Below are 12,926 nucleotides of genomic sequence, written 5' to 3'. Positions count from 1 at the left end.
AATGGGGTTTCTTCAGGAATGCAAAGGGGCTTGACAGTCAAAGAAATAAGCATATTTGACCCCATTAATAGAATGAAGGAGAAAAATGCTATGATCCTCCAGTAGATACAAATTGCAATCATTAGACAAATTAGAATTAGAGGAAAATTTCCTCAGTATGATAAAGGACATCTATGAGAAATTTACACTGACTTAATACAGATGCTTTTCTTTTAAGATTGAGAATATAACAATTCCTTCATTGAACTATTTGAACATAGTACTGGAGTTAAGGTCGGTGCAAAGACGGGCATTGTGGTACAGCAGGGTAAGCCACAGCTTGGAACACCTGCATCTCATACAAGAGTGCAGGTCCACTTCCAGTTGTTTCCCTTCCCATCCAGCTTTCTGCTTACTGTATCCTGGAAGGCAGCAGATGGCGGTTCGAGTATTTGGACTCTTCCCATTCATGTGAGATATCCAGATTGAGTCCTGAGCTCCTGGCTGAGCCTAGTTCTGCCTGGTTATTGGGAACATCTGGGAGATGAACCATCCGATGAAAGATCAGTCAATCTCTCTTCCTCTGTGTGAGTGTGTGTGCTTCTCCTCTTCACAATCACTATTCTAAATAAATCGATAGATCATTTTGTAAAAATAAAGTCATTGCAATAAGGCAAGAAAAGTTCTAATTGTCATAAAAAACAGAAATCAAAGGAAAGTTTAACAGCTCTCACATATTTTGCAGATGATGTTTCAATAATTTAGAGACCAAAATGTTCTCCCTAGGTTACAAGCCTAATTGGGATAATTGTATTATCTATTTCACATTTGAGGGTACTTTTAAATATTCATGGACACCTGAAGTAAGTCATGCATTTATTGTGTAAATAATTTGAGATCTATACATATCATTTTCATTAGTAATATTTCCATAATCCTTTCGAAGACTCCTTGCATTCAAAAAAAAATCTTGCACCAAAATTAACTTTTCAATTTTGCACAAACTTAAAATATCTGCATATATCTGCCTATGGTTTTTCTTGCTAACATTTTTAGTTCTGATATTTTACAATTTAAAAATTAGTTGATAAAGTAAGTGTTTAGGATGTACATAACACTCTCTTCAATATCTTAGGCCCTTAAGAACTCAGAAAAATGAAAAAAAAAAAATCTAAGCCTTGAAGGCTTTGAACAGTTAACTATTTAGATCTCCCTAAAAACTGCAATAATTCCATGAACCTCATGAATATTTTAAGGCCTACTGAATTTTTATTTCTCATCTTGCAGCATCACTATATTTATCTTTCTCTTATTTATGTGTGCCTCATACCTACATGTACTCTACCCCGGTGTTAAGAAATAGCCTGCAGAGATTAGCATTCAGGTGGACCAGTTTTCGAGGCTGGTGTATTATTGATATGAGAATCTCTTGAAAGCTGCCTGCAAAAATGCAAGCAAATGATGCATGCACTGGGCTTCAGGGATCAGACAAACCACAGCCCCCACAGGCCTGTGTTTGCAAATGAAGTTTTCCTGGGCCACAGTTGCTTTCACAGTGTTGTAGAGAAATTGAATAGCTATGACAAAGTCAGTATGGTCCACTAAGTCGAGAAAAAATTTACTGTCTCACCCTGTCCAGGAAGTGTGTGCTGACCCCCGTGGCAAGCCAATCCCTTGACTTTGTTCCTGAAAACGGAAACTGCTGGGCTGCTTAGCCATTCTTTTGCTCAGTCAACATTTATGGAAGATCAATGTGTGCCAGGCAAAGTGTACTTCTGAAACCACATTGGCACATGTGACTTGGCAGGAACTATTTAACCTGAAACCCAGACAGCTTTTTTCTACATTGCTAATGAGGAAACCACATCTTACTGCCACCACACGGAGTGCGCTCCACAACAAGAACCCAGACTCCTCTGGGTGAAGAATGTGTTTTTCTGGGCTGTGGCTAAATCTTCCAGTCTGCTGGCTCATTGTCCCCAACATTTTAGCCAGGTGCTAAGATTTGGGGTTAAGGGTACAGAGACCATGTGTTCATAAATATCACCCCATTTTGATTATGAGGAATGGAGCCATTAATACATTTGAAAATTGGCCTGCAGTTTGCTGTGTTTATTTGCAAAGATTTTGTTACCATGGTTAAAAATACCCAAATCATTACTTCATCTTGAAGAATGAGTTTCTAAGGGGTGAACTATGTGAATCTGGAGATTTTTGGAGAAATCCCATATGACAGTCAGGGGCTATCACTGAGGCTCCAGTCTTGGCTGCCTCCAGAGCTCAGTCTGCCCTTTAGTCAATACATTGATTAGTCCTGCCGCAGGACAAGAAATTCAGGTCACGACCTGGGCCAGACTGTTTGTCACTTCCTGAGAATTCATGTTCCTCAGTATCTTTCTTACTGGCTTCCTCCTTTCTCCTGCCACTACCTCCCTCCTACCTTTGACCTTCATTTGTTCCGCTCTGACTGGGGGCAGTGAAAGTTCACTGTCCCTGGGTTTGATGCTCATGTTGCTGCCTGGCTGACATGCCAAAACCACACAGCTCAGAGCGGGACAGTCCAGGCCTGTGTGAGCTCAATCTCTTGTGGCCATCCCCATGCACTGAGCCCCACAGCTGCCTTTTGCAAAGCGCTTCCCAGTGCTTCCACATACTACCAGCTTCTCTCCATTTCTACAGCCTGGAAAACATCCTGCTTGGCAGTGATACTCTATTGAATTCGGGACCTACATCTGAGGTTCAAACACTGCAATATACCTTTTTACACCTATATACAGAAAGAGACAGGAAATAGTTCATGTCTTTTAGTGTCCCCCTTGATTAAAAGAAGCTGAAGGAATTTGTATCGCAGGCTTTATTTGTGAACCAACCCTGCAGAATTTTTATCGTCTCCAGGACACACAAACCCCAGTGGACCCGGTGGATCTGGGTGTGCCTGGTCAGAGACCACTCAGTGTTGGAGCATATTAGCTGAGCTCCACTTTACAAACAGCATGGCTAGGTAACACATGTTTGCTAGCCAAGGCCATTCAGCCCCCCAAATAGTCATGGCAACTCAACCCTTATGAAAGCCTGAGTCTAGGGCACTAGGATTATAATCACATAGAGTCAGTATAAAGAATCAGAGAAAAAAAGATATTAAATATTCTACACTGTGCCACTTGGTGCTTGCAAGATACACTTTGGACCTTGGCATGTGTACATCTGTATCTAAACAGTTCAAAATTATGAGACAAATTGCTTTTCATCTCCCTTTGCCTGGGAGTTCCTTCCCTGTGGGGTATGGATGGTATCTCCCACACAGAAGGTTGTAACAATTCAGATCGTGGGTATCAAGTATTTGTACAGTACTGATAAACATATTTTGTTTTCTGAGGGTAGAAAAGTTGGGAGAAGGGTGGTGATGAAGTACCTACTCAAGGAACACAACACGCAAGCCTTCTACAGAACATTAAAAAAAAAATATTGCCCTTGAGAAATCACAGCTATCACTATCCTAATGGCACAAGTAGATCTATTTTCCATTCCCCAAGCCATTCACAGAGTAACCGCCAACTGGGCCCTGGCCTGTGACCACTGAGAGTGAGGCACAGAAAAAAGAGTGTTTTTGCTCAAACTGTGGCATTGGCCACAAAATAGTCATTGCCCGCAGAAATATTTTTCCCTACCACAAATTAGCAACTTTTTGAGAAAGATTTATTTTTATTGGAAAGTCAGATATACAGAGAGGAAGAGAAACAGAGAGGAAGATCTCCAGTCCATTGATTTATTCCACAAGTGGCTGCAACAACCAGAGCCACACCAATCCAGAGCCAGGAGCCTCTTCTGGGTCTCCCATGCGGGTGCAGGGTCCCAAGGCTTTGGGCCGTCCTCCACTGCTTTTCCAGGCCACAGGCAGGAAGCCAGATGGGAAGCAGGGTCACCGGGATTAGAACTAGCACCCATTTGGGATGCTCGTGTGTGCAAGACGAGGACTTTATCCACTAGGCTACCACACTGAGCCCCAAATTAGCAACTTTTAATTCTTGGCTCCGTGTAAACAGTCTCCATGATGATTTGTTTTAGGGTACCTCAAAAAGTTAATGGGAACCATAATTGAAATATACTTTGGTACAAAAAGAATTGAAAGGATACATATAAAGGATATCCAAAAATAATTTATTAAAAATATATGTTGTAAAAATATATTCACAGATTTCAAATTTTCTGAAGCAAACTTATCTTTTTCCAGTAACTTTCTGAAATACCTTCATATTTTCTCAAATATGAGCAGCAGAGTATGACATTGTGTTTTTAGATTCATCCCCTGAATATCAAGAAGTAATGTGGAAGTATCATCTGCCTTCAGGCACACAAGGGCTTCTGTTGTGTGTCAGATCAGTATCTCTGCCTGCACGTTAGATGAAATTGATTGACCGTGTCCCTGCAGAGCTCCTGAGAAGTGCAGTCTGAACTGAATGCCGCACTCATTTTTGATAGGTAAATTGCAGATCAGCAAAGTGAAGATTCCTTTTCAGGATTTGGCATTTTATCTAAAATGACATTTATTATTTGGATTCTAAAAATTTGGTTGCTACTTTCCTAAACATATATTTTAAATAATATATGAAACACACATTAATTTCCTCTACCAATTAAAGCTTCTTAAAATCCATGCCCGGGTGTTCAGGAGAGTGGCTAATCAATAACCACTAAATTGTATTTAGAAGTTTCAAGAGGTAAAAATATGACATCAAGTCATTTTCAGATCAGTTTCTTCCAGATAACCTGACCAGGCCGAATTTCCAAATCCCAAAGGCAACAATGCAGCTTTTAGCCTCTTTAGCCTGATAACCAAGGCCTACTGAGAAAGTTTGAAGTCAGTCCAACTGGAATTCTAGGAATTTTTATGGGCATGAAAGAAATTTTCTTAAAACCACAAAATGTACCCATGAATACTGGCCAGAATAGGAAATCCCAAGAGATGACATTTTGTGTGTAAGGCGATCCAAACCAGAAAGGCAGTGCAGGAAGAGGCTTGTGGAAAATAGTGTCAAAACCACAACCCACAACCAAATTCTAACTCCACTGACAAAAACTAGAGCTCACGAACATAGCTCTTTGAATCTTTTTTTTTTCCTACATCCAGGCTATAGAAGCGTATGAACGTGTCAGGGCACAGAAACAGTGATGCCCATTCTGCAAAAGTGCAGTGATCATTGACAGCACCAAACTTCTGTAAAGGACAATGTTAAGCACATTTGCACTTTGTATTTATTCTCTGCTTTTGTCTCTGTTTATAGGGATCAAGCAAGCACCCAAGGTACCAGGGACTGGCAGGAATGTGTCAGTGGATACTGTGCACTCTACAAAAAAGCCAGGTAAGGAAGAAGGTATCCTATTTCTTGATGCCAGCTTGTCTCTGAACCATGGACAGAAACTGCAGTGGCATTTGTTACCACAAAGATGCTCACATCCCCACAACCCCCAAGGAGTGAGAACCGTGCTACCAGTGCATGGCTCTTGCAAGGGAAACATTCCGAAATACTCTCCTTGGAAAAAATGAAAAGTAGCATGTGCACAAATTAAATATCAGTGAGAACTAATGGGATTGCAATTTTAGAATTACTATCTGATGTTCTGAAGGGCGTGTGGACAAAAAGTACAGCAGAGTCACTATGGGGGACTCATTTTTAATCATGCATCTGTTTGGCTCTTTTGTAGTTATTTTAATAACCTGTTACCTGAAATTATTTATGTACCTGATTTAAGAGGGACATAATTAATTAAATTGGAGCCTCTTAATACCTTTGAATGAGGATTCACTGCTTTTAATAAGGATGCAGAGAGACACACGCTGGTATATTACTGTTTCTGTTATCACTACTGAGAAGCACATGTGCATAAATATACAGAACCCTGTACAAGTACACACACACACACACACACACACACACACAGTCTCTCTCCCCCCACCCATAGTATCCTGGGAAGTACTTAACCCATAGGGAATTTTCAAGGATTGGCAATTTTAAAGAGTTTTAAACCAACTTAAAGAAATCAATTTATACAAAGAAAGATGACTGTTTAAGCTGCAACAAAAACCTGAAAAGGAACTTTGGCTAAGGTGAACACTTCCGAGCACCTTCAGCCTTAACAACCTCTATGCGAAGTAGATGGTTTATGCAAATTATACTTATATGCACACATATACATACATGCATATGTATGTTGATTATATGTGTATATGCATATATGACATGTGTCAGTTATGTGTGTTCATGTGTGTAATGTATGTGTATGATGTGTATGCATGTGTATACATGTCAATTATATGTGTGCATATATGCATATATAGAGATGTGTATGTAAATTATATGTGTGTGTGAATGCTGTGTGTATATGTACATATATATAATTGACATTTTTATATATGCCTATTTCCCCCTGGAGATCAGTTAGAAATGTTTGTTCTATCTCTCAGCTGGCTGCATTGAGCAGTGGGAATGCTAAATGTTGACTTCCACTTATGTCTCCCTGGCCCAGTGTCCTTGCTCAGTGGACATCCACAACTGTTCACAGTGAACCTTAGTTTCCACAGGTGCAAGCTTATTATTTCTTCCATTGATGTTACTTTGACATAATCATTTTAACAAGTTCTACAGGTGTTCACTTAGTTTTAATTCCATAATTCAAATGCTTTTCAACTTACAATGGGGTTACATCCCAATAAACTCATTATAGATGAAACAAGCTAAAAATGCATTCAAGAAAGCTAACTTTGTCAACAGTATAGCTTAATAACACAGTACACTGTAGTGTACTGCATAGTCCTTTACCCTTCTGAATGCACAACTGTGTGGGAGCTGCAGGCCACTGCCCTGCACAGAGTCCTAAGAGCATACATTACTATGTATTGCTCCCTCAAGAATAGGTGGAAACTCAGAGAATGGTTTCTGTTGAATGCATATCACGTTACACCACTGTAATTCTTTGCATCCTAAGTCCAGGGCTATCTGTAGGGTTGAAGGTGGGTAGAACACCAGCCAAAGGAGAAATGCTATTAAGTCTGTGTAGACAACAATAGATGCTTAATGCTTTGCATCTCTGTAGCCTTCATCTATAGCCAGTTTCTATGACCGATGTCAGTTTAAAGGAATATCACAATTATTACCCATACTCACTTCTCTACAGAATCTATTCTTTCATCCAACTGCTGCATATCTAGTATTTTTTACACAATCAATACTAACAATAACTTAAATATGATCTCTTAGCTGTAATACCAGGGACTCGACGCCCACCCTTGCCACCTAGACCTATACCCCCAAGAAGAAAACCTTTCCCACCAAATATCATCACTGGAAGACCAGCAAGTACAGGTACATCTACTTCATATCTTCCTTCGCAAGCCACAATTTCCAATTAGCCAACATAATTTGGAGTGTGAGCTCTGAAAAAATTACCAATATGTGTGATGTATGCTTTCTTGGCCCCAAAGACTGGACTTGGTAAGTTTTGGCTTTGCAGACTTGTACGCTGACACTGAACTAAGTGGACTAAAAGAAACCATCCCTTGACAGCTAGACCAGTTTGCTTCTAAAATGTCTGCATGTGTGGAGCCTAGGTCTAAGCTGAATTCCAGCCCTTGGGCAAGTGGGTTATTTTGGACAAGATCCAATGTGTTGCCAATGCCTAGACATGATGGAGAATGTGATGCTCTGTCATCAGCTTATTAATCTGTCCTTGAAATTAAATCCTGGAGATCTCACTGAAAGATCCCCTGTTTACCAACCTAGTTGCCAGGCCAGTTTCATGGTGCTCAGAGGCAAGAATCAGGACTTTAATGTTGAGGGTGGCTGAACATGCCTGCCTTTCGCAACAAAATAGAAGTATGTGTTGAGCCTTGGTGGTGCTTCTATTATACACCACTAAGTGGCCTTTCCCAGACCTGAGCTGTTTGTATATCCTCCTTATCTTGAAGAAATCTTCACCAGCTCCCCAACAGCTTCTGTGTTCTCTGTGCCCCTGATAAACAGCTCTGATAGAGCAGAGCAAAAATCACTTTATGTCTGTTTCTTTGCATGCTTATCCTGCTGTAAAACTCTGAGTCTTTGGTATAATTCCTCAGAATTCCCAGAACCACAGCCAGTGCTAATCATACAGAACATGTTAATAAGTAATATCTGAGTAGGTCAATGAGTGGAATCGATAAGCAGTGAAAAATTGATCCAGTCCAGTGCACAGTTTTTCCTCGGTTCTGTTAAGGGTTCCTTCCCCCCACCCCCTCAACGTTTGCCAGCAAATCACGTGTTCTCTGTCTTTCCTGCCTACCTCCGAATTTTTAGACAGATGAGAGTTTAGGGGCAGAAGGCTGGGTAATGGGTATCATTCTTTCTGCAGGATGGAAGGCAGATACAGGCACTGTTTATGGTATCTCCAGTACACAATGAACTGTTACATGTTTTTCCCATGGGCTTAGGGGAGAATTAGCCTCTCACCAATGCTTATGAGGCTGTTCTGAGTCAAGATCCACAAGCACTGCCTGCAAAGTGACCATTTTTTCACCCATTAGTTGTAATTTGGGGCAGATGTGACTTGGCTGCCACAGACTTTAAGTCAGACTGGATGAGTCAGGCAGTGGAAGTGATGCTGGGATGTGCCAGGTGCACCCTCTACAAAGCTCCCCTGTCCCATGGCCTTGGTTCCTGCCACAGAAAATCCTTGCTTTTTTGTATCCTATTGGCTATGGTACTGCCCACTCAGCCTGAAGAAGGACTGCAAACATTCTGAGATTCACTCTAGTTCCTGCTGCCCACATCTGACCATGCTACCCAAACTCAAAGGAAATGGGTGCATGGATAGCTAAGCAGCAGACTGGGTACTTACCAAATTTGGCCTGACCCAAGTCACAGAGAGCTTATTGAATTCAGGAAATGATGAATGGGGGTGCTCTGAGATGCTTTTCCATGTGCCTATGAGCACAACAGAGGCCACTGTGTAGCACATGCCACTTGTAACCCACCTCCAGACCCACTGATACCTGTGAGTCCCAGTGTCCTTTTCAGAGTGAAAGCACTGTGTCTCCCTGTCCTGCAGTTACTGCCAACTCTGAGCAACTCACAAGGGCTGCAACCCAGCTTCCGGTGTTTTCTTTGCCTCATACTGTGGTCCACACCCACTAGAACCACATGCATGTATCCCTAGGGGCCAGCCCAGGACCCCTCTGAGTGACAAATCTGTGATTACATCCTTCTGTCCCTTGATGCTCTATTGCCTAGCGATGACTTCTTTGCCCAGGAGGAATATAAAATCCAATGTACCTCCTCTTTGCTCCATGCAGTCTTGACTGGACCAGGGGTAGATTCTGTTCAGAGACTTGTAACTTTCTTTTAAAATATATTTATTTTATTTATATTTATATATCTAAAGTACATTTATTTGAAAGGCAGAGTGACCAGGAGAAGAGACAGATATCTTCCTTCCACTGGTTCACTCCCCTAAATGGCCACAATATCAAAAGCAGACCAAACCAAAGCCTGGAGCCTGAAATTACGTTTGGATCTCCCTTGTGAATAGAGGAGGCCCAAGTGCTTGAACCATGTTCTGCTACTTTTACAAGCACATTAGCAGAGAGATGGGTGGGATTTGGAGCAGTGAAACTAAAACAATTGCTCTACTCTGGGATGCCAGCGTTTTGTGTGGCTGCTTATACCTCTGTGTCACAAGCTGCTGTGACAACCTTTTGAGTAGAGGCTCTGTGGTGAATGTAGGAACTCACAGCTGCATCATTCCTGCTTCCAGGCCAGAACCATGGACATAATCCTCTGAATCCTTTTCCTCTCATCTCCCATACCTGCCAGCTAATCTCCAAGTCAGCCCATCTTATCCTCTGGATATCTCTCATGTGCGACTCATTCCATCTGGTCCCAAGTCCTTCTGCTTCTCTTGACTATACAGCCACCTCTGTCTCACTTTTCCCTCTCATGCCAGATGTGCACTAAATCCAGCCATCTTCTTCCCATCTTATCATACTAATTCCCTTGTGAAAAAGTTTTAATGAGTCATTATTACCTACAAGTAACATTCATGGTGTGCAAATTCTTTCATGGTGTGCCCATCCCTGCCCCTCCAATCTCAACTCTCACTACATGCCCTGAGCCCGCTCCACCCACACCCTCCAAATTATACACATGGAGCTGTTCGTGATTCCCCTGACATGGTGGCTCTTGCTGTAGCCTCTGGCTAGAGTGCAGCTCTCTGCCATGTCTACTGGCCATGTCTGGTCTTTCTTGGCATATCCTCTGTGAATACGCCCTCCCTGCCTCACGCAGCACCATGTATCCCCAGAGACATGCTCACTCTTTCTGCCCCATCTGTGACCCTATCTGGTTCTTTCCTAAGAGCTGTGGTGCTTCCCTAGACTTGGCCCACACATCTGTTTCCATCAAGCACTGGTTCTTGTTTTCTCTCCAAGCCTGGTGGAGACAGCCAAGCCACATGATAAGGGCTTAATAAACATTTATTGAATAAACAAGTGGGAAACTTGGAAGTGCTCCTCTTACACTGACTACTTTGGCCCTGCATTACAGGAACCATTTCATCAGGCCGAGTAACTTCACCACCCCCAAGGGCAACACTGAGTCCTACTGGAGCCCCCTCAGAGGAAGAGGAAATGGATAAAAAGCAACCAACTGCTCCTGCCTCTGGAGAGGAACTTGGTTAGTGTGTTGATCAGTTCTCACTAGCTTCTGAAATGCACGGTGTTAAAAAAGCTCAGATTAGGAGGCTGGAGGGAGTCAGTTTTGGATCTTCTATTTTGCTCAAGTTATATTTACCCAGGGATCTTTTCAACTGAAATTTGTACATACTTTCATTGCTTTATTTCAGAGTATGCTTATTTCCTTAGTAGACATAGAAGTGCCCAATTTTGTTTACTGGAGAAATGGAGTATCCAATACTTAAAATTCAATTGCCTGTCATTATTAACTTTATCTACCTTGATTTATTGATGATAATCTATTGATCAATTTATATGATAGTGAATTTTAACTCATTTTGCATAATTAAAGTCTTTTGTTGTGGCTTAGGAATAATAATATGAAAATTAAGCTATAAGCAGTTTACCATAGAGAATTGCAACTATCTTCAGTCCTTACAATTTTTTCATTGTATTATGGAGCCTTTTTATCCTTTACCAATATTATCTTCTACTCTTAGGTAACTCAACTGACTTTAGCTCAAGCCCTACAAGAGAAACCGATCATAGTGGGAAACCCAGATTCAAAGGTATGTTTGATAGACTGCAAATCTGAATTTTGGCAAGCCTGTTTTTTTGGAGGGCATGTCACTCATTCATTGCTGTGTAACAAGCAACCATATATTCTCATAAAAATAAAATCAAGAGAGGTATATTCAAAATTCTGTCACATCTCAAGTTATCATTTTTATATTATATCTGCCAAGATTGATTGCCCAAAAAGTCCCACAGTCAAGCTTAACTCCAAGATTGGAGAAGTGTATTCCTGTGTGGGCACAGAGAATGTTTTTGAATGATAACACAAGAGAGACAATGGATAGCACCAAATATTTCCTTTTATACTTTTACCTGGAATGTACCAAACTCTTACCATTCTCAAGAAACTGAACACAGGCATCACCTCCAAAAGTCTGTTCATATGCCAGTTCTTGGGCAATAGTGCCCTCACTCAGCTGCTCACTTCTAGATTGTAGTTTAATAGGAATTTCATGGATTTTTTTGTAAGTGATAGCTTACATAAACTTCTGATTTATTTTACTCAACATAATTATGTAGAGATTCATTCATGTGTCAGTAGTCCATACCTTTCATTGCTGCTCAGTATTCTAAGGATTTATAGTCATCTGTTTATTATTGTTATTATTCCTGTTCATGATATTTGTTTGGGCATTTCTAATTTTTAAAAATTTGTGACATTTAATTTTGTTTGAAAGAGAGGCAGAGAGACCGAGCTCTTCCATTTGCTAGTTCACTTCCCAAATTACTACAAAACCCAAAAAGGGACCAGATGAAGCCAGGAGCCCAGAATTCAATCCAGGTCTCTCACACAGACACCAGCAACCCAACTGTTGGTGCTATTACCTATTGCCTCTCAAGATGTGTATTGGCAGAAAGCTGGAGTGGAAGTAGATGAATCAACATTTGAAGCAGGAACTCCAGTATGAAACATGGCTCCCCAGTAATTGCTGTGCCAAATACCTGTATCTCCTTTTAAAATTTATCTTTAGAAAGGCTGACAGAAATGTACTGATCTGCTGTCTACTAGTTCATTGTCCAAATGTCTACCACATCCAGGGCATGGCCAGGCAAAGCCAAGACACCTGAACTCAGTCTGGATCTTCCTTGTTGGAACAGAGCTTCAGGACTTCAGCCACCACCTGCTGCCTCTCAGGGTGCGCATTAGTAGGAGGCAGGAATGAAGGACAAAGCCACAACTCCAATCAGGCAGTCCAGCATGGGATACAGGCCACCCGAGCATCAACTTAGCCACCAGGCCAAACACCAACCTCCTCATTATTTTTTACATTACCCATAAAGTTGTTGGGCAGCTCAAATGCAAGGCTTTATATACCATATACATCTTCATTCTCTTTGGACAAACACCTAGGAAGGGGAATGGCTGAACGATGTGGGTATATACTTCACTTTCAATTTCAGAGACTGTCAGTTTTCCAAAGTGATTATACAGGTTTTTCATTTTATTTTCTTTGCCAGTCCCTTGATGTAAAGTTTTCTATTTTAATTGTTTAATTCATTTTACAAGAGTCAATGTGATTTGTCGATACAATTCTAGAAACATAATGATATCCCCTTCCTTCCTCAACCCTCTACTTTCGACTTTCCTTCTTTCTCCCTTTCTGCCTTTTTTTTCCCTTAGTTTTTGAGATTACATTTTAAATTTACATTACAGTAAAAGGGCTTAAGACTT

The 12,926-nt window shown here is 41.1% G+C and overlaps 1 protein-coding gene across 1 annotated transcript in view; it reads left to right on the top strand.

Moving 5' to 3' along the window:
• ABI3BP (ABI family member 3 binding protein) overlaps positions 1-12,926 on the top strand; it is a 230,799-nt gene that overhangs the window by 192,325 nt on the left and 25,548 nt on the right. Inside the window, exons 53-56 of the mRNA XM_058661811.1 lie at positions 5,262-5,339; positions 7,236-7,340; positions 10,551-10,679; positions 11,179-11,247. Coding sequence (XP_058517794.1) covers positions 5,262-5,339; positions 7,236-7,340; positions 10,551-10,679; positions 11,179-11,247 — 381 coding nt within the window. The remainder of the gene's footprint in view (positions 1-5,261; positions 5,340-7,235; positions 7,341-10,550; positions 10,680-11,178; positions 11,248-12,926) is intronic.

Source organism: Ochotona princeps, chromosome 3 (assembly GCF_030435755.1).
Source record: "Ochotona princeps isolate mOchPri1 chromosome 3, mOchPri1.hap1, whole genome shotgun sequence".
NCBI lineage: Eukaryota > Metazoa > Chordata > Mammalia > Lagomorpha > Ochotonidae > Ochotona > Ochotona princeps.
Note: the sequence above shows the minus strand (reverse complement) of the source record. Positions and strands in the feature narration are given on the sequence as shown.